At 46.1% G+C, this 25415-nt stretch overlaps 2 protein-coding genes across 5 annotated transcripts in view; one reads left to right on the plus strand and one right to left on the minus strand.

Annotated features, from left to right (window-relative positions):
• TSTD2 (thiosulfate sulfurtransferase like domain containing 2) overlaps positions 1 to 2926 on the plus strand; it is a 28276-nt gene extending 25350 nt beyond the window's left edge. For both annotated transcript variants that reach the window (XM_012120651.5, XM_004004234.5), the window contains exon 10: positions 217 to 2926. In XM_012120651.5, coding sequence (XP_011976041.2) covers positions 217 to 506 — 290 coding nt within the window. In that variant the 3' untranslated portion in view covers positions 507 to 2926. The remainder of the gene's footprint in view (positions 1 to 216) is intronic.
• TMOD1 (tropomodulin 1) overlaps positions 1769 to 25415 on the minus strand; it is a 90933-nt gene continuing 67286 nt past the window's right edge. For all 3 annotated transcript variants that reach the window (XM_042243218.1, XM_004004235.5, XM_012120639.4), the window contains exons 8-10: positions 25039 to 25182; positions 10139 to 10283; positions 1769 to 3374 (exon numbers count right to left, since the gene is read on the minus strand). In XM_042243218.1, the coding sequence (XP_042099152.1) occupies positions 3310 to 3374; positions 10139 to 10283; positions 25039 to 25182 (354 nt within the window). In that variant the 3' untranslated portion in view covers positions 1769 to 3309. The remainder of the gene's footprint in view (positions 3375 to 10138; positions 10284 to 25038; positions 25183 to 25415) is intronic.

Below are 25415 nucleotides of genomic sequence, written 5' to 3' on the forward strand. Positions count from 1 at the left end.
CAACCTAACCCCAAAAAGTGGGGATGGTGGGGGACCTTGTCAGTTAGAAGACAAGAGATTTACACTGTTTAGAAACCTTCCCCAGGCCCGAAAGGATACACCAGATGCTGATGAGCAAAGGGCTGGGCTTAGGGACTGGAGAAGTGCCTGCCTACACGGTGTGTGTACACGCGTGTGTGCTTGTGTTCTTATAACAAGGCTTTTCTTTCTTCCCAGAATGTTCCTACTGTGGGGTCCCATGGGACCACTATAAACTCTGCTGCACTCCCCAGTGCCGCCAGCTCGTCCTGACCTGCCCTGCCTGCCAAGAACGAGGATTCACAGCCTGTTGTGCCACGTGTCAAGACAAAGGGAACAGACAGGCTGCAAGCCCAGCCCAGAGCAGCTTTAAAGAGGAATGCGAGTGTACAGCCCGACGGCCACGTGTACCGAGGGAGCTCTCACAGCGGGGGCCTCTCGCAGCAGGAGCCTCTTCTCTCGAGCCTGGGGCCCAGGCTGGATGTTGATGGGAGCGGCCCCTCTGTGTTCCCCCAGGCATTCACACAGCTAGGTCTGGGGCCGCCACGTATTGGAGAACATTAGGGCTGCACTAACAAAGACACAGGGACCTTCAGAGCTGCCAGAGCCACCATGGTCAGCTAGTCACCATGGTAGCACCTGCCCTCCACAAGAGAGGGAAGAGGGATTTGGGTGCTGACCTCTTACCAGAGACATTCTGGCTCAGAAGGTGCTAGAGCACAGAAAAAGTGAGCTTTGTGGGATCCCAAAGTTCCTAAGGCAGAGAGCCTTGAACCTGGTGACCTGACCTGCCCCTTCTGCACAGGGCTGGCAGTAGTCATTTTATCAGCACACCTGTCTGTCCTGATGGCAAAAATGAAAGCTGTGTCGCCCTAAAAGTGGACTTCTCAGAACTGGGTCTCTTAGGTCGATCCACCATCCACCCCTACCCTCCTCTTTTCCCTGCTAGCCTCAGAGCACTGGACCAGGATCTGCCAACTGCAGCACGTGGCCCACCTCTTTCTGTAAATAAAGTTTTATTGGACTAGCCACAGCCATTCACTTACATATCATCTTTGACAGAATTAAGCATTTACAAGAAAGACATGGCCTGCAAAGCCTACAGTGTTTACAGGTGTACCTCGGAGATGCAGATTCAGTTCCAAACCACCACATCAAAATGAGTTACATGAACTTTTTAGTTTCTTATTATATATAAAAGGTATGCTTACATTATGCTGTAGACTATTAAGTGTACAATAGTATTGTGTCTAAAGAAACAATGTATATCACCTAATTAAAATTTTGTATTGCTAAAAATGCTGTCATCTGACAATGTGGGGTTGTCACAAACCTTTAATTTGTAAAAACCGAAATATCTGTAAAGCATAGTAAAGCAAGATATGCCTGAACTATCTGGCCCTTTACAGAAAAAAAAAAAAAAAAACCTTGCCACCTCTAGTCTAGACGAACAGCTCATCTGGTGGAGGAGACAGTCTTAAAGATATGGCCATCTTCACTTTTTATGGATTTGAGAGATTTCCCCGTAATAGTTTCTGCTGCTCTCAGCATCCACACTGCTAGCTCTTAAGCATCTTTGAGAGTACCACCTTATGAGCTCAATGACACTGACATCTGGGCGGCAGTTTTTAGGTAAACACCTCAGAACATAAGACATCCTGCGTGAAGTTACTGAGCACTGCTGTGGTGGTTTCCCAGCCTCCGGCCAACACGTCAGGCACAAGACCCAAGAAACACATGCACAGCCATCCACAGACCAACAGATTTAATAGTATAGTGCAGTTTCCAGTGATGCAGAATACAGCTGCAATTGTGTTTCAAGGAGAAGCCGAGTGGGGCTGGCTGTCCCTGCAGCACGGAGCCACTCCTGGGCCCATCTGCAGTCTCAGCAGACACTCCTCCATGGTGGTGAGCCCTGGCTCCATCTCTGGTTACCCTGTACTGTCCACATCATTACAGTTCAGTGTGCAAGACTTTTTTCATCAAAAGCCTCTCTGCTCAGTGCTCCGCAGCTTGGTCTATGTTCGTCTGCTCTTTGGCCTGTCCTTTGTTCTAAGATTTGCTGAATCACTCATAAAAATAACTCCCCAAGCAACAGAAATACTAGTTTAACTGGCACTGTGGTATATTAAAAGGCACAAGGGCAGTGTGGCTTAACATTTTTGCTGGATCCCAGGAGATGCACGTGATGTTAAAAAGGGATCTGGCTGAGATGCCAAAATTACATTTTCAGAATTCACCATCTTGGGTGGCTTGGCCAGGTTTCCTAATTCTCAGATATCTAGATTTTCTTCACCATTGCCCTTGAGAGGCTTCATTGACAGGCGAGATCAGCGGTGACTTGTCTAATAAGTGATGTGACGGTGCCTGAAGTCTGTAAGCATAAGCCATGATGGACTGGAAATTCATCTCAATAGTGATTCACCTCACGTAAGGCACTGGCCTACTACTGACTGTGCAATTATGAGTGTTTTCAAGTATCTGGCCATAGGTTTTCACATCCATTGTAAGGCTGGCGTTCGGTAAGGAAACAATTCTTCTGACTCCAGTACTGTAAATAAATCCCAGATGTTGATAAAGAACACCCAGGGAAATGCTTTTGCCTGGAATTGGTTTTTGTTTTTTCAAAAAGGATGATTTTTAAAATGAATTTTCATTACTGGCTTTTTCTATCATTCCCTGGTAACCAGCAAAAGGATCATTCTTTGATTGCTGGCAAAGCTCTGTGGGCTTGTCTTTCTTGAGGTTAAAAAAACAAAAACAAAAACTGTTCTTGATCCAGAAATCAATTTAGCAACTTTAATCTTGAGGTTCTTAAAATTTAAAGGAGGATTAATAAAGAATGATGATCTGTTTGTTAAAGAGCTAAGATAAAATTTGTAATAAAATATTTTATAATGCTTTTCAACCATGTGGAAGAGGGTGCTGTTTGTTCATGTTACACATTTTAAATAGACCGGAAACACCACATACCAAGGTCACTGAAACTGGACTTCTGGGGTTAAGTCACTGCTGCTCTAACATCATCTTCAGTAAGATCTGTCGGTTCAGGGGCTTCTTAGTTTTTAAATAATAAACAGACTGAATTTCTGTGACTAAAGAAAAACTTCACATTAACCATAGTTTATAAAATTTTCAGCTACAACCACTAGCTAACCTAAAACCTTAGTGCATGAAGAACTGAACCACAACAGGGTTTGTGCTGGCATTCTGCCTTCTGGTTCCCACCGCAGAGCACAGCTTATCAGTAGAACACGTCCAGTTCAAAGGCGTGGTCGGCGCCTGCACACACTAGACGCCGCTCCGGCACTTGGGAATGATGGGCCCGGTCAGGTCTGCCAGCCTCCTCTTCCTCACTGGAAAGGAATGGAGATGAGACGTGAGCAGCTGTCCCTGGGCCCCAGAACCACCACCATGGCTTGGAAAGCGCCGGGAAGCTTCTTGACAACTTTGCTGAGCACACTCTGAAGTCTGTTTTTAAAGGACAGCTTGTGAGCCTTTACTGAGAGGAGGGCCTCTAGTGGTGTAGATTCATTCAAAAAGTACTTGTGAAGCGCTGGCCACACAAGTGTAAAACCCGCTTTATCCAACTGTACTGTCATCCTTTGTATACAGAGGCCCCATGGTTGAAGATCCTTACTCCAGGTCAGATAGAGGTTAAGTTCAGTCCATCTTAATGAAATCTTAACCTGCTGGTAAGGTTTCCCTCGGCCCTTCCTCAGAGTTCTTGGCCTGCCTGTGTAAACAACAGCATCTGCCCTGAAGATTACTCTGCATTATCTGTATCCCCTTATGGTTAACCTTGACATTTTCCCAAAGGCAAGACAATATCAAGTCCAAACACTGTTCACATAGCAGGGGAGTTAAATGTCGCAAAGAGGAAAGCATTAGCCAGGGGGTTGCAGGCGGAGTCATTAGCTTATGAGATGGCGGTGATGGTGGGGGCCAGGGGGAAGGGTCCGCTTTGTTGTAATAAGGGAGAGTGTTTGAAACAAAACAGTGTCTGCAGATGAAAACCAAGCAGCAAGTCACATCAGCTACAAGAGGAAGGCAGGTCAAAGGCTGTAGAGCCAGTGGGTGGCAGTCAAGGGGGCTGCAGGTGTGGCAGAGACAGGATGCTACTGTGAGAGGGAAAAAGTTTGTCTACACAGACACCTTCTAGTTCCCGAGCTAAACAAATTTAGATCTCAGATGGATGCTTACAAGCTGTAACAAGAACCGAATTGGCCTGTGTGTGACACTGAGCGTACAAAGCAGAACCACCCAGGAAGGTGTGTTACTCTGGTTGTGGCTAGGAGCTGGTGGGGAGACACACAGTTTGCCCCATCTGGGGCCTAGAGTTTAGCTTTTGCCTGGGCTGCTCCTCTCCCCTGCACCTCCCTGGAAAGAGCAATGAACGCAAATCGGCGGGCTGTCTCCTGGAGAGAAGACAGTGTGTCTGGCCAGATTCCTGGAGACCATCAGAATGTGTAACAGCTTGGGGGGAGACGTGGGGGGAACAACCACCAAAGCCCAAAGAGCAGAAGAGGTTTGCCCAGAGTGATGAGAGGGTTTACACAAACCAGGCTTGGCAGCATCTCCACGTTAGCTGAGTAAGCATTACACCCCATTTACACTCAGCCCCTCACTGGAGCCCCTCCAACAATTCCAGAGTGTCAGTGCAGTCACCACTGCCATGCCATGGATGAGGGAATTATGGCAGGGAACAAAACAACAGAGCTGGCACCAGACAGAACCAAGGCTGTGACTCATCTTAAGCCTCGGTCCAGCGCCTCCCTCGGTACAATCAGGCCCTGTCTATGCAGGCTATACACATACACGTCTCATCTGGGTCTCACAAGGGGACAGCTCCTTTCCCCTGGAGAAGAGAAGGGAGCCAGGGTTCCTGAGGGCAAGGTAGCAGAGCCAGGACTAGAACCTGAGGCCCCAGTCCGTGGCTTGAGGTAAGAAAGGAACCCCATGGGGTCTCCCCCAACATGCCCTCAGTAAGTATGCTGGGCTGCATCTGCACAGGGTTCCCCAGGCACTGGCTTCTACAGGAACTGGATGGGGAGAAAAGAAAGGCACCACTTTGGTATTATTTTCCCCCATTTTAATAATGAAGAAACTTGAGGCCAAGAGAGGAAAAGTATCTTGCCTCAAGTCATAGTGAATAAAAGACACAACTGGGAGCAGATGCCAGGTCTTCCAGGTTCCTTCAAATCAACCTGCTTTTTCCTTCCATTAGAGCAGACTCCTCTACATTGCTTATCATTACAACTGCCAGAGACTCTTTCACTGTCAGAGCCTTCCAGCATCTCAAGTCATTGGGACCAATCCCCATCAGCATCTTACACTCCCTCCACCACTTGCCAAGCTTTATGCCTCCATCATGCCTTTGGGGCATGTCTTATATACATTTATACGCAGGAGCAATGACAAGAGTGCTGTGATGTGTCAAGCACAAGGATCAGAAATAAAGTAACAGGGGACTAAGATAAATCTACAAGAAATTAGATAAAATATTACAAGTACGCTGGTAGAGCTCATCAAGTATGAGAGGCCCAGTGAACAAAGTGGTCAGATCTTCCAAGGATGGTGGGTAAGTTTCCACTGAATCTTAAACAATAAAGGGGTAGATGGTGGGAACGTGCAGGGAGCATTAGGAGTAATAGTTCCCCAAAGGGCAGCTTTTGCCTAGGTCACTGGGAGACACTCAGCCTTCCTGGACTGGTGGATACCAATATGGCAAGGCGATGGCTTACTGGGGTGTCAGGAGATGAATCTGGCAGGGCCTCACCTGGCGTGGAGGCAGACAGCACAGGTTCTGGGGCCAGAACGACTACCAGATCCGGTCCCACTTCCGCCCACTGACAGCAGGTAACTTTACTACTTCTCTAGGCCCCATCTCCTTACCGTAGGATGGGGATGACAACAGTACCTGCCTCACCTGGTTTTTGGGAATGTTACACGAGTTAGTAAGATTGAAGGGTTTAGGGCAGTGCTTGGCACACAGTAATGGCCATGTAAGTATCAGCTATGATTGCAAAGGGACCTGTAAGCCACGTCAAGGAGTTTAACCTGAGAGCAGTGGGAACATAAGAAGGGTTCTAAGCAGAGTGGTGGGATAAGCTTTGGGATGAGCACTGTGAGAGACGCCGGCCCTAGAGGAGCTGCAGGGGCCTGAGGACACTGCAGAATGCTGGGTACGGGTGATGAGGGCTGGACCAGGGCCCAGGAGACATGGATGGTGAGGAGGTGGCTGGCCAGGTTGGCGAAGCACAGACAGAGGGGCCGATTTCTGGCTTGAAACGGTGAGGAAAGTAGTGCTCTTTCCCGAGATGATGAAACTGATTTGGGAGGCATGTGTGTGCTGTGTCTTGGGTGCCTGTTGGGTCTACCTTGAGAAAACAGTAGAGGAGTGACTTTCCCAAAAACAGATGTTTTCTGCTTTCAAACATGTTCCTCTCTCCCCACCCCACCCCCTCCAAAAACATACAACTGTCTTAACCTGGAGGCTGCAATTCAGATTTCATTAAGGGATGAGAGTGTCAGTGGCAGAGTTACAGGACCCTGAGCAGCAGCCTGGCTGTCAGCTATAAAGAGTGTGGAGACAGGAGTCATCTGAGGTACCACCTTGGGAAAGCAGAGATGGGGATCCTTGGCTCCTTCCTGACGCCTTGCTCTCTCCCATGGAACACTGCTAAGAGCCCAGGGCGGGAAGGACCAAAGACATGCCAGTCAGGATGGGTCCTGGGCAGGCTGCTTGTCTGCAGAGCCACTGGCTGACCCATGGGCTTGAGGACTACATGTCTCCCGAGGAGCCCACCTGCCTTGCAGGCAAGCAAAGCCTAGGCCCTGCAGACCTGGCCCATGGCCAGGAGCCAGCTCAGAGGTTGGTTGGAGAGAGAAGGAAGCCGAAGAGGCCTGTTCCCTTCCATCTAGAGCTTGCTCCCTGCCGCCAGACTGCAGCAGCAGACGAGTCACAACCACCATGGCTGGGCTCTAATGACAAACGGGTTCAGCTGGGAAATGCAAAAGCCTATTGGCTTCATCAGAGCATCAGGAGCAGGATGAGAAAAACATGTTGCAAAGACAGTCAATTTCTTTTAGAGGAGGACACTGATGCACCATCAGAATTGGAAGTGTTTCTTTCACAAAAAGTTAGCAGACAGGCACAATTTGCTCTTAAAGCTGAAAATCCTACTTCACCAGCTGGTACTCTGTTGTGTGCAGTCACTTAGATCATTCTGCTCTAATTCCTTTTGTGGGAAAACCCAATGGAACCGCTGCACAGGTCTCAGGGGGAACCCACTTTAATACCCTGTCATTCCCACCTAGGAAACTGCCACTGTCCCACTACCCACCTGATTTCCTCACCAAAGTCCTGAGCTCAGCACTAAAGGCCTTTGGCTCACAGCCTCCCATACCTACCCCCTCAGCCCCACTCCCATGAACAACCCATGTGCCTGGTCATCGTCCCTGCCTTTGCCCATGCTGTTCCCTCTGCTGGCAATGCCCTTCCCTTCCTTCTCTGTGGCCTCCTGCTTCTCCTATTACAGTTCCTCCCTCCTTTCAGAACCTCCTGTCTCTCCTATCCTGCATACTGGTCCTATCACCCTGCTGTTGCCAGCAACCCCACCAGGAACTCCTGCCAACCTCCCTCTTCTTCACAAGGCTGACTCAAGCCCACCCTCACCAGGAGGCATGGCTTAAACTGGCCTCTGTCCTCACAAATTATCTGCTTGTTTTGTCTGCATACAGTCTGTAGGCCTTCCTGAATCTAGGGATCTGACTTTGAGTCTTTTTCTCCACTAAGAGGTTGTAAAGGTTTTTGAGTCAGGGAACTGGCTTTCTGCTACCGCTTATGTCACCTCGCACAGCCCTGGGCACCCAAAAGGTGCTAACAAAGTACTCACTGTAACTAAGGTGTGACACTGTAACTAAAAAAGGTGTGACGTGACCGAGCCACTGCCTAGAAGTGCAGTCCCTCCCAGGCCTCAGTTCCTCCAGAAGAGGACGGAAGGAGGAGCCTGAAGTCCTGTCCAGCAAGGGCACGCAAGGCTCCTGCCATGACCTCACCAAGTCCCTGGTGATAGGAACTGGGCCTGGATTTTGGAACACAGACTCTCAGGACATAGTGTCCTCAAGGGCCATTTCCTCTAGCCTTCAGCTGATACCGGGGTCCCCTCTACAGCACTCCTGACTCATCTGGAAACTTCTAATCCTAGAAAGAAGTCCTCCAAGCCATCTTGCCACTGGAAGACCAAAGCTCAATTAGCCCTGAGACAGGCACTGAGGAACACATAAGACGTTTAATCTGAGATTTTTTTTTTTTTTTTTAAAGTGAGGTTCCTGCATATCAGAATAGAACTCAAGGCTTTTTAGTGCTGGTTCTGCAGCCAATAGAGTATAGGTTATGGGCTGTCCTCAACAATTCAGTGTAGCTATCACTGAGAAGGGGGGTGACAGAGGATGAGATAGTTGAATCAACTCAATGGACATGAGTTTGAGCAAACTCCAGGAGATAGTGAAGGACATGGAAGCCTGGCATGCTGCAGTCCATGGGGTCACAAAGGGTCAAACACAACTAAGCAATTTAACAATAACCTCTGTTACACCATGATAATTATAATTCTTAGTGGTTTGCGTTTGCTCATGTTTTATTGCAAATAAGGACCCTTCACAAACCAGGACACTTGGTGTGGGTTTTTGTTTGATGGACTTTTCTAGATCTGCAGCTCTAGAAAAAAGTAACAGCTAGGGTAAGAAATGAATAAATAGCTTCTTAAGAACATGAACCTATCACCTTCAACACCCAGTGTACGATAGGTCTTTGACAAATGTTTGTTGAACTGAGTAGCTCTGTGGCTCTCTAAGCACAGGTTCTGTGAGTACCTGCCTCCTGCATACACACCTACACACTCACCCCCATTCTTCTAGGCCTTTCGTGTATTAACCTAGCTTCAGATTCATCACCAGGAAGTGACACACCTGAACTCTGAGATGTGCTTTAGTGTTAAGCTCCTTGCATTTTAGTGAGTGTCAGAAACAAAAACTAAACAAAAAGAAACACATTTCGAGCAGGTTCAAATTTGATGAAAAACTCACTGAACACATCATCCTTTAAAAACAGTTAGCTCATAATTCAATCTCAGAAAGAAGCTTTCTTCTTTTTTAAAAATTCATTGTTTCCTTCTAAGAATAGTATAACTTGCTTGTCTTCCTCCTGCCTTTGAGTCTAGGTAACTAGTTGAATATAATGATCAATTAAGTTAACAGGCCCACTCCTTTTCTTGTTTTTTCTTTTCTCCCCCCTCTTATTTTCCTATAGCCTCATCAAACATACTCCTCTTTGGACACTATCAAGTTCTTCAAGCAGGCAGCAGGAAAATACAGGAGAAACAACTACCCACAGAGCTTGAGAACAATTAGCATCTGGAACTAAGTGGGTGATTGGTCTTTCTTTTTGCTCAACTGACTTGTACTTCTATTCAATATTTACTAAGAAAGAGTGTGACATTTTCTTTTTATTTTTTTAGTAAAAAATACAAACTATGCCTGTAATAATTAAATGAATGTAACCTGTTATACTTTACTATGAAGTCAACATTTTCAACCTTTACTTTAAAAGCAATATGAAATCGCCCAGGCTTCAGGTGTGGGTAGTAAGGCTGATTGTTTGCTTTGGGATCTGGGGCTTGGGCCAGACTGTATGATTTGGAGAGGATTCTGGGCTTGGACACGACTGAGCAACTGAACTGAACTGAACTGGGCTCCAAAAAAGGTATCAGAAGAGGAAGAAACTCAGTGTTGGCTTTGTGCCGCCTACGTTTCACTCACTAGGCTAACAGGCTGAGGGTGCGCTCTGGGCTCAGTCCTGTGCTGAGCTGAGCTACCTTTGGGGAGGAGGGCCTGGCCTCGGCGTCTGCAGGCAGGGCTCTGGCAGTCTGGGGAAGGTTCCGGGGGGAAGCAAGACGCAAAACACCGAAAACAAGAGTATGGGATTAGTATGAAAAGAGAGTCAGGCCCAGGAAGAGGCCTGCCTTGGGCAAAGCAACAGTGGAGTTTTCCCTGCCATATCTCCTCCGACCGGTACGAAGAATGACAGGCGGCGGCTAGGGTGCTTAGGTCCACTCACCAAGGTCGTTGTTGTTCATCATGGCGTTGGACGCTCGCAGCCGGGGTCCCTGCTGGGTGAAGTGGTAGCCGAATTTGAGGAGCGTAGCATTTTTTTCCAACATGCTCACAATCTCCATTTCCACTTTGTTGCCCAGAGGCTGGCTCTTTGATTTAAAAAAGAAAGAAAAAACAGTCACTTCTTGCTCACTTGTGCGGCACCTAAGTCGCAGAAACCCTCAGCGCTGGGCTGGGATTTTAGTACTTCCCTGCCCGAGCCCACTCCAAGAGCAGGACAACCGGAAGCCGGAAGTGTAGAGAAGTTGAAAGGTCAGGCAGCCAGGAGCCAATGAGCTGGGATTCAAGCCTAGTGTTGCTGAAGAAGAGATCTTTCCGCTGCCCCACAGCAGCCTTCTTGGACTATCTGAGCAGGAAGGACTTTCATATCGTTTAGTCTCAAGGAGATTTAAAAATCCCACAACCCAGGCTATCCCTCATACTAATTAAATCACTGGCTGCGGTACTCGGTACTCGGGTGTCCATGGTTTTTAAAACTCCCCAGGTGATTTCAAGGCAAAGTCAGGTTGGCTAACCAACCCTAGAGATTTATAAATCTCTTCAATTTACAAATGAAGAAACAGGCCCAGGGAGGGAAGAGGATTTGTCTCAGGTCACACAAAAGATTGGGACTGCTACAGTTAGCTTCCTAAAGCCTCACTCTGATTATGCTAGTTCTCTAACCCCAGATCCATAGTGATCATCTGACAAAGATGGAAAGGAAAACATGACAATACACAGTGTTGGGAAGGATATGATGTGGATATTCATCCTTCTTGTTTATAATAGTGGGAATAAAAGGGAAACAAACATTCATCAAGAGGCAGTTTCTCAAATAAAAGATGGTTAAGCTTTACAGTAGAACATGGGCAGCTGTACAGTAACAATGTGACTGGGCCCAAGCCTGGAAAGATGCTGTGACACAATATTGAATAGACGAAGCCTAGTGACAAGATGGGTTGTACTTATTACGTAAAGTTAACTATATTTCCCACATATATACATATGCAAAAGTATGGTGATAAGCTTACTTAAAGAGATCTCTTTTCAAGAAGAGTTTTTGTTTTCTTTTTGTATTGAGTTTTCTGTTACCATGTATAATAAGATATTAAAGAGTAAACATAATCTTAAAAAGGCTTAAAAAGACACGGAAGGAAAGCTAACATAGTATTATTTAATGATTAAAGACATTCCCCCTCAAAACAAGGACAAACCAAAAAATGTCCGCTTTCACCAACATTGTCTGGAGGACAATTAAGTAAGAAAAAGAAAGAAAAGTTGCCACATAGAGAAGGAAGAAGCAAAACTATTTCTATTTGCAGGTGACACAGTACTGTATCTAGAAAACCCCAAGGAATCCACAAAAAGCAATTATTAGAGCTGATCACCAGGTTCAGCAAGCTATTCAAAACCCATCTGTGTTTCTACACACCAGCAATGAACCACCACCTCAAAGTGAAATTAAGGCAATAATTTCATTTACAATAACATTAAAACACTTAGGAATAAATTCAATAAAGAAACAAAGACTTGCATGCTGAAAACTATAAAAGAGCACTGTACATTAAGGAGAACCTGAATAAATGTAAAAACATCCTATATCCATGGATCAGAAGACTTAATACAGCTAAGAGGGCAATACTCCCAAACTGACCTAGAGAAGCAGCAAACAAACACAGAAGTGCCACCAATGACTCCTCACAGCTGATAACTGCTGCCATTTATTGAGAGTTTACTATGTTCCCAATGCCCTGTGCCCTACCTGTAGGGTCTCAGTTCATTCAATAACCATACCGGATAAGCCCTGCCTTCTCTGCAGCCTGGCACTCAGGCCCTGCACAGTTCTGTCCTCGCCTTCCTTGGAAGTGAAAGTGAAGTCACTCAGTCATATCCAACTCTTTGCGACCCCGTGGATTGTAGCCTACCAGGGTCCTCTGTCCATGAGATTCTCCAGGCAAGAATACTGGAGTGGGTTGCCATTTCCTTCTCCAGGGGATCTTCCCGACCCAGGGATCGAACCCGGGTCTCCTGCATTGGAGTCAGATTTTTAACCTCTGAGCCACCAGGGAAGCCCTTCGCTTTCCTTTCCTCTCTCAATCTGTCCTCAGGCTGGTTACCCCAGGGATGGAGAGTCTGGGACCTGATGCCTGATGCAGGCAGAGGTCCATTCTAAAGGTTCGTGTGTCCTCTTGCCTCCATGTGGAATGCTCCTACCCTCCCTCACCCTCCTGGTGATGTGTCGTAGTGCTTTAATTTGTTGTTGTTCAGTTGCTCATATGTGTCTGACTCTTTGTGACCCCATAGACTGCAGCACACCAGGCTTCCCTGTCCTTCACCATCTCCCAGAGTTTGCTCAAACTCATTTCCATTGAGTCAGTGATGCCATCCAACTATCTCATCCTCTGTCATCCCCTTCTCCTCCTGCCTTCTTCTTTCCCAGCGTCAATGTTTTAATAGCTACCGGAAATGCCCCCCTCCCTGACGAGGCCTTCCTGATCTTTACCTCGGGAAACCATCTTTCCCTACTTGACACTCAAGCATTGTTATGTCCCTCTCTACCCCCAGCCCAGTCAATCTGCATTATTGGGTCACCTGCCTTCATAACTGTCTCTCCCACTAGACCTGTATTGTTCAGTAGAGCAGTCACCAGCTGCATGGGGCTCTTTAAATCTTTTTTTTTTTTTTTATAAAAATGTGTTTTATTTTAAAACAAATCTATAAAAGTAGAAATCACATACAAAAATACAGATTACTGTGACATGTTAGCAAAATAGCTTATGGCTGGACTTGAGTTTGGAAGTACTGTGTGTGTGAGGGCATCCGGAAATCAGAGGCCAACCAGATCCTCCCTCCCAGCCTGTGTCACTAATCTGTAAACAATAATTTCAAGTAGTATGTAGCACTTTTAAACTACTACAAAATTGAAACCTAATCATTTCCCGTGTAACACTACTTAATAAAAATGTTCTTCCTTAGGTTTGAGCAGATAAGGGCACTTCATACATTGTTTCTAACATTTCAGAGATCTGATTTTTAAAAAAAGCAATGTTAATAGAAATGATGAGTTTGGGTTTTTTGCTCCATTTTGAATATACGGGAAGGTCATCGATTTAAACAAGAAGTTAATGTTTTATGTTTTTTTTTTAAAGTAGAATTTAGTCCTTTTGCTTCTATGTATCATTTAAAAAAAACCACTATGCTATCAAAAGGTTCAGCACCCAAGTCTTAACTTTTATGCATGTGCCAGCTGTGCTTATTGCTCTGAAACTGCACGGAACATACACCTTCTTCTAGGGTATATTCCTAATTGAAAGGAACATGCAGTTCTTAGGGAACTCCAGGTCCAGAACTTTATAAAACTAGTTGCTAGAAATAATCATTGTGGGAGGCCAGTAAAATAATAAAATAAAAAAAGACAATTTAAAATACTTGATTCCAGAGTAAAAATAACTTTGAGAACCTTAGCGAAAAGGAAAACGCAGGCATCTGCGGTTCAGGATTCTATCCAACATTTCAAGAATCAAAGAAGTGACTGGTTCCTACCTCTCTAAAACAAAGTGAGTCATTTTAAAAGCTAAAGAACCCATGTCAACATAATTTGATCATAAAGTCAGAAGTCCACAATTCAATTTCCTCAGCTAATTCAGAACGCTGCAAACACATTACATAAAGGAAATAAAATATTAGTCGCTCAGTCGTGTCCAACTTTTTGCGACCCCATGGACTGTAGCCCGCCAGGCTCCTCTGTCCATGGGATTCTCTAGGCAAAAATACTGGAGTGGGTTGCCATTTCCTCCTCCATAAATCTTTTTTTAAATGACATAACATTAGTTTCAGACATATAGTATAATGATTTGATATTTATATACACTGTGAAATGATTACTACACTAAGTCTAGTTAACATCCGTCCCCATACATAGTTACATACATAGTTTCTTATTATGAGAACTTCTAAGATTTAGTCTTGGGAGTTCCCTGGTGGCCCAGTGATTAGGATTCTGGATTTTCACTGCTATGGCCCAGGTTCAGTCCCTGATTAGGAAACTGAGATCCCACAAACCACACAACCAAAAAAAAAAAGTACTATCTTAGAAACCTTAAAACATGCAATATAATATTATTAACTATAATCATCATACATTACACCTCCATGCATTACTTTTTAAAAATTAATTTATTTATTTTACTTTACAATACTGTGTTGGTTTTGCCATACATTGACTTGAATCTACCATGGGTGTTATGTGTTCCTCCATCCTGAACCCCCCTCCCACCTTATTAATGGAAGTTTGTACCTTTTGACATCTTTCACCCATTTCACCCACCCCTTACCCACTGCCTCTAGCAACCTCCAATCTGTTCTCTGTTATCTTTTTTTTTTTTCCTTAGATTCCACAAATGAGAGGATATGGTATCTATATTTCTCTGAATTCACTTCACACAATATCCTCTAGGTCCATCCACACTGTCACTAATGGCAAAAATTCATTCTTTTTATGACTAAATAATATCCTATTGGATATACCACATTTACTTTATCTATTCACCCAGCAACGCACACTTTGGTTGTTTCCATGTTTTGGCTATTGTAAATACTGGTGTAGTGAATAGGGATACATATCTTTTCAAATTAGTGTTTTCATTTTCTTTGGATAAACACCCAGAAGTGAAATTGCTGGATTGTATGATGGTTCTAATTTTTTGAGGAACAGCCATACTATTTTCCATAGTGGCTGCACCAATTGTAATTGCCACCAATGGTGCACAAGGGTTCCCTTTTTCCATATCCTCTCCAAAACTTATTAATTCTTCTCTTTTTGATAATAGCCATTCTAACAGGTGTGAGGTGATAGCTCATTGTGGTTTGATTTGTATTTCCCTGATGATTAGTGATTTTGTGCAACTCTTTATGTACCTGTTGGTCATCTGTATGTCTTCCATGGGAAACTATCCAGATTCTCTGCTCATTTTTGATTAAAAAAATTTTTAAATAAATTTTATATGGAATCTAAAAAAATACAAATGAATATATACAGTAAAATAGGAACAGGCTCACGGATATAGAAAACAAACTAGTGGTTACCAGAGGGGATAGAGAAGTGGGGAGTGGCAGTATATCGATAGGGGATTAAGAGCTACAAACCACCGCATATAAAATAGATAAGCAACAAGGACATCTTGTAGAGCATAGGGAATTATAGACATTATCTTGTAATAACTTATAATGGGATATAATCTGTAAAAATTCTGAATCACAGTACATCTGAAACTATAATATTGTAAAGCAACTATACTTCAATTAAAAGTGAAATAAAATTTAAAATTCAGTTCTAGTCTCAGAGTCCCTGGAGAAAGGAAGGGCTTGAGAAAGGTAGTAAGTAGGAAGCTTCTTAAGAAGTATGCACATTTTCTATTTAATGCACATTTCTATTTCAAGTGTGCAAGAGCAACTGGCTAGTGGTTGCCATATTGGTGCAGATACAGAACACTTCCATCAACACAAAATTCTGTTGGATGGTTGCTAACCTAGACTGTGAGCCCTTAGAGAGCACATAGTACCCTGTGTCTCTAGGGCAAGGTCAAGGCATTGAACTAGTGCACAGGAACTTGGGGAGGTTGAGAAGATACATCAGCCCAATATCCAAAAGGACAAGTGTGGAACTGCAGTTGAGACTGTTGATAGAGAACTCCTCCCAGGTATCCTGAGTTCACTGGAGCTTGTGTAGGTTCAGACAGAGCCGGAATTGCAGACCAGGGCAGGACAGTAAGATTCCATCAGCCCCCTCTGGCAAGGCTTCTGATCGTGCTGGGAAGAGCTCAGTGCTGTCCTCGAAGGACCCAGCACAGTCCTGGGCTCTGGCCGGCTTGGTCTGGCAGATGATACAGACTGTCTGAGACCCCAGGAAGGAACTGGCATGTCCCCCGCCCACCCCACTAAGCAGGAAGCCTGGCTCTCCTTGCTGTCACTTGTCAGGCAAGCTCTGCTAGAAAGCAGGATGGACTAGTCTTTAAAGCACCAGTGTCCCAAGTGGAGGGACTGCCAGTGACTGCAGGGGCCGCTTCGGCAAAGCTGACACATCGTGCTACCTGGATGAGAGCACGAAGCACTCAGATGCAAACTGCCCCTTTCAACTGCCCCACCTTCCCTGGGAGATCGGCAGGGCAGGCAAGAATAGGCAACCCTGGACTTGGGGATGAGTAAACTGAGCCTGTGTGTATATGGAAGCCAGACTGTGCTTTCTCTGCTTAAATGAGAGCCAAGGCTAGAGCTGAAGCTGGAGCTGGAAGGACTTCAGAGGATGCTCCAGCATCACCTTCTCCGACAGCCCTGGAATACATGCAGACATGTCAGGTGTGTGCCAGAGGGTACATTAGATAATCACAGCCTGTCTGCCTGGAGTGTTAATCTCCGACCCAAACCACATTTTTACATTAAAATAGAAAATGTGCATACATCTTAAGAAGGTTCCTACTTACTACCTTCTCAAGCCCTTCCTTTCTCCAGGGACTCTGAGACTAGAAGAATGTCAATCACTTCATAGATGAGAGAGGGGGCCTTGTGGACAGAGTCAGGACTAAGACTCTGGTCTCTTATTATCTAGGGATCATTATGTCCTAGGCATGGCATAAGCACTTTACATAAGCTAAGTCAATTTCTCTTCCCTAGAAACCAATGGAATATGTAGTATTCTTATAACTTTCATCTTACAAACAAGAGACAAGATAAGCAGAGATATTAAGAAATTTCCCTCCAATCACAGAGCTAGTCAGTTGCAGAAAGGATTTGCACAGTTTACCCCAGAGCCTGGCTAGTTCCCACTTCAGCTGAGTGCCTCTGAAAGAGCTCATAAGGTAGACTTGGCTTGGCGTGCAGATTGCCATCTAGCCATCAACAGTGGCTGGCGAGGCAGTGGACTGCTTGTCCCTGGAGGTGTGTGAAGAGATGGCAGACTGCATCCCATCAGGGTCTCCTAGATGTTGCTGGGGGAGGCTTAGGCTCCGTGACCTTTAAGGCCTCCAGAGCCTGCACTGAGTCTATCACTAGCTTGCTTGGGATGGCATAACAAATTAAGAGGTGACCTTGACCGTGTGTATAAGACACTTAGGAGCCTCTTGCGGGGAGACTGAAGTGGAGCAGCGGACTCAGGCAGTAGGGCCAGGGAGAGGGCATTGGGAAGAACTCTTGCCCCACTTCAGACATGCTTGAAAACGTGTGAGTAAATATAATCTCATTATTAACAATTCTAATGATACTAAAGCAGATGAAATAAATTAAAAGTCTCCCTTCACATCATTTATCCTCATTCCTACCCACTTTCCACAGAAGAAACCACCATGGCCAACAGGATATGTTCCTATGGATTTTTTTTTCTATGCAATATGTAACAAAAATATACAGATTTTTCTTATTTTTCATTTTTTCCTTTAATGGATTCATACTGTACTTATTGTTCTGTAACTTATCTTTTTCATTTAATGTTTTCTGGAATCTTTCCAGGTCAGCACATGGAGAACTACCTCATTCCTTCTAACTGCTTCATGGGATGTCCTAGTAGAGACAGATAATTTCATTTGCTTCCAGTTTTCCCTGTCATACACAATGCAGGAGTGGGCTTTGCTGGAGAGGGAGGAGTATTCTTCAGGCTGGATGTGGAGATATAGTATTGGTGGGTTAAAACGATAGGCATATTTTGAATTAAATGTGTGACTGCCCTGCCCAAAGGACACAAACACTGATGTGCCCTTCAGCGGTATATGACACCTCTTGCTCCCTCAGCCTTTACTCTGACCATGTATTATCAATCTGAGGAGAAGATGATCAGATTCACTACTTAATGAAACAACCATCCAACAACTCAGGTGCAACTGAGCTGTGACCTGGAGCTGGGCAGAGGTGCCATGGACACCGAGAAGCTCACTTGATACATTTCATGGGGCTGGTTATGGCCTTTTCTTTAATCCAGAAAATATGGACAACTGAGAACACTTGAAAAAACAACAGAAAGGAGCCTTGGGAATTATCTAATCCAACTTCAGAGTCCCAAATCCTGGCTGATATTAACGTTCCCTCCTTTATTACAGCTGCCAGATTGTTTTGTTCCACTTACACACACCCCTGGGGATGCGAGTACACCACTCTTTGAGTTGCCTGCTCCATCCTTGGGTTGCTCTGCTGGTTAGAAAGGCCCTTCTGGTCAAACTGCAGCAATGAAAAAGGATAGAAATGATTCTCACTCTGCCAATTAAAAAATGCCTGCAGGACTGCCCTGGTGGTCCAGTGGTTAAGAATTAGCCCACCAATGCAGGGGACATGGGTTTGATCCCTGGTCTAGGAAGATCCCCCATGCTGCAGAGCAACGAAGCCCATGCACTGCAACTACTGAGCCAGGGCTCTCTAAAGCCCGTGCTCCACAGTAAGAGAAGACACCGCAATGAGAAGCCCACACACCACAATGAAGAGTAGCCCGAGTGCAGCAACAAAGACCCAATGCAGCCAGAAAATAAAAGGCTGCAAGGTCTTTGACACTTCTCCCTTCAAAAGGTAGAGCCTAATTCCTATCCCCTTGAGGGTGGCTTTGCTTAATGACTCATTTCTAACAGACAGAACATGGCAGGAGTGATTGTGTAACTTCCAAGGTTTTGGCTCATAAAAGGCATTTTTGGCTTGGCTTTCTTCTTTCTCTGCCTTGGATCGCTAGCTCAGGGAGAAGTTAGCTGCCATACCATGAGGACACTCAAGCAGCCCTATGGAGAGGTCCACATGGCAAGTAGCTGAGGCTTCCTGCCAACAGCCATGGAAGAAGCCACTTGGAAGCAGTTCCTCCAGCATTGGTCAAGCCTTGACTGTAATCTCATTAGAGATTGGGCTAAATCTATGCAGTCAAATTGCTTCTGGATTCCTGACTCAGAAATTGTGAGCTAAATGCGTGTTCATGTTGTTTTAAGTGGCTAAGTTTTTTGGGGGAAGGGAGCATACTTTGTTACACAGCTGTAGATAACTGATAGACTCACAGACAATGTTGACCAAAAAAAGCCAGACACAGAAAGATTCCATTTATATGAAGTTTAAGAACAGGCAAAACTCATCTCTGATGACAGGAATTAAAATATTCACGCATTTGCAGGGTGCTGATTGGCAAAGGGGCCTGAGGGAGTCTGCTGGGGTGCTGAAGTGTTCCGCATCTTGAACTTGGTGGTAATCACACAGCTACACATAAATTCGTAAATCCACTGAGTTGTCTACTCAAGATGCATTTGCTTCAGTATATAAAAGTTAACTTCAATAAAAAATAAACTCAAGTAGGAAAGGAAGAGAGGGAATAAGAGAGGAAAAGAAAGTGGTTAAAAGTTGTTCCTTGCATAAGCTAGAATCTCTCGGATGTCGGTCCTCCCCACCCAACCCTTCCACCACTGACTGGGCCTAATTAACAATAGAAACATTTCCCCCCTTGATTGAGAAAAGACTATATGTCAGGTATATGAGGCATAGCCCTATTAGGCGAGTAGGAGTATTATTCCCATTTTACATGTAAGGAAACTGAGGCATGGATACAATAAGTGACTTCCCCCCATTGCACAGAAAGAACATGACACAGCTGGGGCTTAGCTAGGACTCGATCCCTTGCTTGACTTCAAATGTCAGAGATTTGAAGCCAGGGGGCCCCTGGGCCAGCCTGTCTCCTGCCTAGCTTTTCCAAACACAGCCTGCAGTGGGGCCCTGACATGGTGTGAGGTGGTCACTGTCACAGATCTTTATTCTGGTTTATTCCAATCTGCATAGGAAAAGGGTTTTCTCTATCACTTCCACTGACTTCATCTCATCTCTCCCTTAGAGTGAGGGCAGTAAAAGAACATAATTGGCATTTAGAGGAAGGGACAGTAACACACGCCTGTCCTCTCAAGGAGGCTGAATACTCCCAGACTGAATTACTTCAATACAAAATGAGACTACAGACTCAAAAACTATGCACAGACGGAGAGCTGCTGCTTAGAAGCTAAAACTATAAGGAACAAAACAAAACACAGTTGGTCTTGCTCTCTTACTTTTCAAGAGTGTGTTTTCCTTATATCTTGCAAAACCAAAAGCTATATTCAGCCTCATTTTAAAAGCTGCCCTGAGTGTGGAATCTAAAATTAATGGGTGTCACCATGTGTGAAAACCTTCAGGATCCCATTCTAGCATAGCTTTTGTTTTCTAAATTTATTTCCACTAGGAAAACAATCCAATCTGGAAAAACAAGAAAACATGATCCACTTCCTTTAGCTTTTTTTCAAAATATTAAGCATACTCTTCCTGTCAAATACTGGAATGAAATGCGAGACACCCAGCGAAATCCCCCTAGACTTTGCACATGTCTTCATGTGGAGAGGGAGCCTATTTTCAGGCCTTGTCTCTGCTGAGGGGCAGGGAGAGTGTCCCATGCCCAAGTGTCCTGGGAAGGGCCTGCTGGAGGGAGCTCTGTGGGAGAGGGGAGTGGATCAAGAGGGGCAAAGAGCTGCCGCTTGGGACATGGTTGGCTTGGGACGGATGGGCCTGCAGGTACCCCATGTGTCCTGCCTACCTCCTGCGCGCTGGAGGAGGGTCTCTCCTGTCTGTTCATTAACACAGCCTGTTTGGAAGCTGGGTGCTTCAGTTCCAGCCCAGTTCTGAGCCTAACCTGATTCGTGACATTGGGCATGTCCCATCCCTTCTCAAATCCTTGGTTTCCCTATCTGCAAAAGGGGGGCTGGACTAGGCATGTCTCAGAGCCCTCAGCTGCAGCCAGCCCCCTGCACCTCCTGCTGCCCCAGGGTGACTCCAGGCAGCAAGAGCATGGAAGTAAAAGAGAGCCTGGCTGAGTCAATAAGCAGCCTCAGAGTCCTATCCTGAGTCTGTGTTCTGAACCAGCCTGCAAGGCTCTGTGTCACCCTGGGCAGAACTCCCCGAGTCCCTCTCCTTGGCCGTATAAGGAGAAGGGAGGACTCTGACACAGGTTACAGGCACAGGGCTGAGGAGAAAGCTGTGGCCTCTGGGGACCTCGGTGACTAACAAGAACGAGGAATAAATCCAGCACCACTCATCACCTCCTCTTGGCCACACTCCCCCAGAGCCCACACCTCCTGGGGCACTGAGAGAGGCATGGGTGGCCTTCCCCTAGCCCAAGCAAGCAGAGCCCCCTTCTCGAGTCCCGTTTCAGCCCCCCACGTCCCCCACCAGGTCTCAGTCCAGTCTCTAGACTCAGGCTCCCAGGAGTACCTCCTCACGGCCCCCCTGCATGTGGGTGGTCAAAGCCCCCTCTGGTCTCCAAGCCCTGATGCCCTCTTCCTGCCCCCAACCCTCTCCCATCCAGCCGGGAACCGTCTTTGCAGAGCATGACTGTGATGGGTGCTGATGACAGCCCACAGGCCACTTCCCCTCGAACTGCCCACTCCCAGCCCTTTGGGCTCCCCCCAGCTCCCTTTCTGGCTTTCCTCAGGCTATCCCATTAGTTGATTCTGAACTGACTCTACAGCTGTCCTCTCTCCTTCTCTTTGTTCATGTGGTTCCCTACACTGGGGAATGCCATGGCCTCCACTTTACCCTCTGACATACTGTCCACCCTAGGGTTTATCTCAAATTCCACCTCCTCCAAGAAGCCCTCCCTGATGCCTGCTCCTGACTGAAAATTTTCCCCACAGTACCCCACCGTGTGCGGCTTGCTAGAGCACCTGGCTGGATGATCAACTGCACACTTGTCTGTCATCTCATCCAGTGTGGAATCTCAAGAGAACAGAGCCAGTATTCACACACAGAGGCCAGCACAGCCCTGGGTACAGCAGGCACTTACTAAACCCTGAGATAAAACAAAGGGAGACAGTCCTAGGATGGGGTGGGAGCAGGTGGTGACCAGTGCTCTGGCCTGGCACCAAGGGAAAAGGACAGCTGAGAAGAACCAAGACCTGCACAAAACTACAGTAGATTTAAGAACCCAGACAGGCACAGTTCATGGACTTCAGAGTCACATAGACCTGGATTCTAACTTTGCCTCTCTTACTTCCTATATGACCTCAGGCAGGTTACATAGCATGCCTGGGCCTCAGTTTCTTCATCCACAATACTAGGGTAGGCTGTGACATCCACCCAGAGAGTCTTTGCCAGCATTAAATGAGATAATGGATACATGGTACCTGCTCAGTACATTAACTCTTAGAATAATGTGTAAACTCCCTTGGTCACCTTCAGAGTAAATATAAAAGTGAACAACTTCATAGTATTCACCTCTTAGCTCCTTAGAAGTAGAGATTCTTATTATCCCCATTTTACAAACGAGGCAACTGCGGCTCAGGGAAGTGGATGTCCTTGCACGGATGTTTAGCTGGGGTGAGGGTGATGGTCGGCTCGGGCTCTGTCTCCGGCGGGGAAGCAATGGGAGGGGAAGTGGGCAGCTTGCTCCCTGTAAGCTGCCACCACAATGACCTGAAGCGAATGCTCTGGGTCATCTTTGGCCGACATTCTGCCCCAGGAATCAGGTTTCAGCTGACGCTGCGTAGATCCTGACTCCCTGCCCGGGTAGACCTGGTGTCACATGAGTAGCCAATCCCAGGGCTTGGCCTAAGGCTACTGCCAGGCATGTTACATGCCTTTGTTCCATCTGATCTGCCCCCTCTGCCTGCAATAGAGCAGGGTCAGCAATGGAAGAAAGGATGGAAGCAATGGGGGCTGGGAATGGGTGCTACAGCAGCAGGCTACTGGCATGTGAGGGATGGAAAGAATTTAATGCAGCAAATTCACATGACACGGCTGCTGCAGGCTCATATGGCCTCTCTTTATGAATTAGAGAAAAGTGCCTTCTTTGGATGAATAAAGTCCTGTACGAAATTTTAAAGAGTAGATTATGAGTTGGGTTTTGTCCCATCTCCTCATTAGACAGTGAACAACATATACAACCATCCAGGGCAGCCCTGTTTATCAAGTGCCACTGCAGGACCAAGTTCTGAACTGGGTACTGGGATATGGAGATGACTTAGACACAGCCCCTGCTTCTGAGAAGCTCACAAGAAAGCCAAAGTGCTAGGAGAATCAGGAAAGGAGCTCTTAAACTCTCTCCGTGGGGAGGCTCAGAGGCCCTGTGGCAGGCTGAAGGGAGAAAGCAGTTAAATGCTGGCTCTTGCGAGGCGGGGGAGGGGGGGGGGGGGGGGAAACAAAGGTTGGATTTGTAGTGTTTGCCAATATCCACAGTGTAAATGCTCTCACTAGGAGCAACTTCAAGGTACCAGTGTGCCATCACTCAAGTGGAGTTGGGAAGGAATATATACAGTCAGCTCCAACAAGGTGGTTCAGGCTGGCTCTAGGACCAGTGGGAGAAGGAGCGACTGCAGCCCAATCAGAAGGAAGAGGAGGATTTCTCTAGGCAGAGAAGGGGTCAGGGCAGGGGGGGACGTTCCTGGGGAGAGAAAAGTATAGCTCTAAGTCATGGAGCCATGAAAGTAAGTAGGGAGCAAACTGTAAAGACTTGTGAAGGTTTAAGATTGCGAGAAGTGTTAGTCGCTCAGTCATGTCCAAACTGTAGTTCATTGAGCTCCTCTGTCCATGGAATTCTCCAGGCTAGAATACTGGAATGGGTAGCCATTCTGTTCGCCAGGGGATCTTTCCAACCCAGGGATCGAACCTGGGTATCTCACATTGCAGGCAGATTTTTACCATCTGAGCCACCAGGGAAGGCACCGCCCAAGTCTTCTGGAAGCTGGTGATGCTTAACCTCTTGACGCAGGTTACCTGCCTATGAGTCGTTAAGCTGTGGATTTAACTTCTATGCACTTTTCTATACATTTGTAGTATTTTTTTAATGAGGATAAAAAGTAGAGATAATCTCATTCAGGGACAACCACTGTATACAATTTTGTTCTATTTCATCCAATCTTTTTCCTATACACACATTTATATGACCATTCAGCAAACATTTTCATGTAGGGAAAAAAAGCAGGTTCTCTATCAAACCATAAAGAAGAAAGCATTTTAGCACTAGAAGCAACATGCTGTACCGGAAAAGAGTGGGCTTCAGAGTCAGAGACCTGCATTCAAATCCTGCTTCTGAAAGTGCTCACTTGGCAGCCCTGAGAAAGCTGCTAGCCTTCAGCTTCTCTGGGCCATTTTCTTTTCTGAAAACTGAGACGGATAACACTCACATCCTGCAGGGCAGTTGGGAAGATCAGAGATGATGTGTATAAGATGCACAGCACATGGCCTGGCCCACAGGGAACCCTCAACACGTGCAACAGACATGATACTGTTATTAGTATCATCTTAGAAAGTTAGAACTGAAATGGTCGCCCTGAAAATAAATGACTGAACTATGCAAGTTATAGAGAAATGATAACCCTGTAAGGAAAAAGGTAAACTAGAATTTGCCCAGGGAATAACCTTGATGGTATTCAAAAGCCCACTGAGTGGTGTGGGTGGGGTGATGGGTAAAAATAGTGTTGTTTTGCCTAGTGAGGAAGGCTCCAGCGGTTTATAAGATCTGTGCATCAGATATACCCTATATGCCGCAGAGAACGGAATTAAGCTCAACAAACAGGACTTATAGGGAGCTGACTTCTACTGGATATAAGGAAGGATATTCTCACTAAAAATGAAAGGGGTGATCTCAATAAAGAGTGAGCCTCCCCTCATTAGGGGTACCCAAGCAGAAGCTAGTGGAGCACTTGGTGGGAATGATGAAGAAGGAACTGTGAGCATGTAGAGGGTATGGACTGGATGACCTTGGAGGGCTCTTTAAAGCTGGGCTCTGGAGCTTTCATAAGCAGCAGCAGCTGCTCTGTCCAGTCCCTACAGCAGCAAATGAAAAAATGCGGAACTGCAAGCATCGAGTGAGGGACACAAGGAGGCCCTTGCCCATCTCACCTGGTTATCGATCTTCAGTTCCACCAGAGAAGTGTTGTATGGAAGTGCTTCCACTAAACGCAGGATCCCAGCTCCGGAAATGAAGTTGGATTCCACGTTCAGAGTCTTCAACACCTTGTTCACCTTGAGCATCTCGGCAAGGGCCTTGGACCATAGGAGTAAAGGTAGGGTACCGTGAATTACCTGATCAAGGCTGGAACCCCTGTGGGTAGAACCTAAAATATTGAGGGAGCCTTGCTGGGAGTGAGAGTCCTTCACACACAGTCAGGGACCAGCAAGAAGATCTCCTTAACTTCCTTCACCAAGCACCATTCTGTGTCTCTCCTCTCCTCTGGCTTGCTGTGGCTCCAGACCCCAGCTGGAGAGTTTCAGCTCCT

The sequence above is a fragment of the Ovis aries genome, chromosome 2 (assembly GCF_016772045.2).
Source record: "Ovis aries strain OAR_USU_Benz2616 breed Rambouillet chromosome 2, ARS-UI_Ramb_v3.0, whole genome shotgun sequence".
Classification (NCBI taxonomy): Eukaryota; Metazoa; Chordata; class Mammalia; order Artiodactyla; family Bovidae; genus Ovis; species Ovis aries.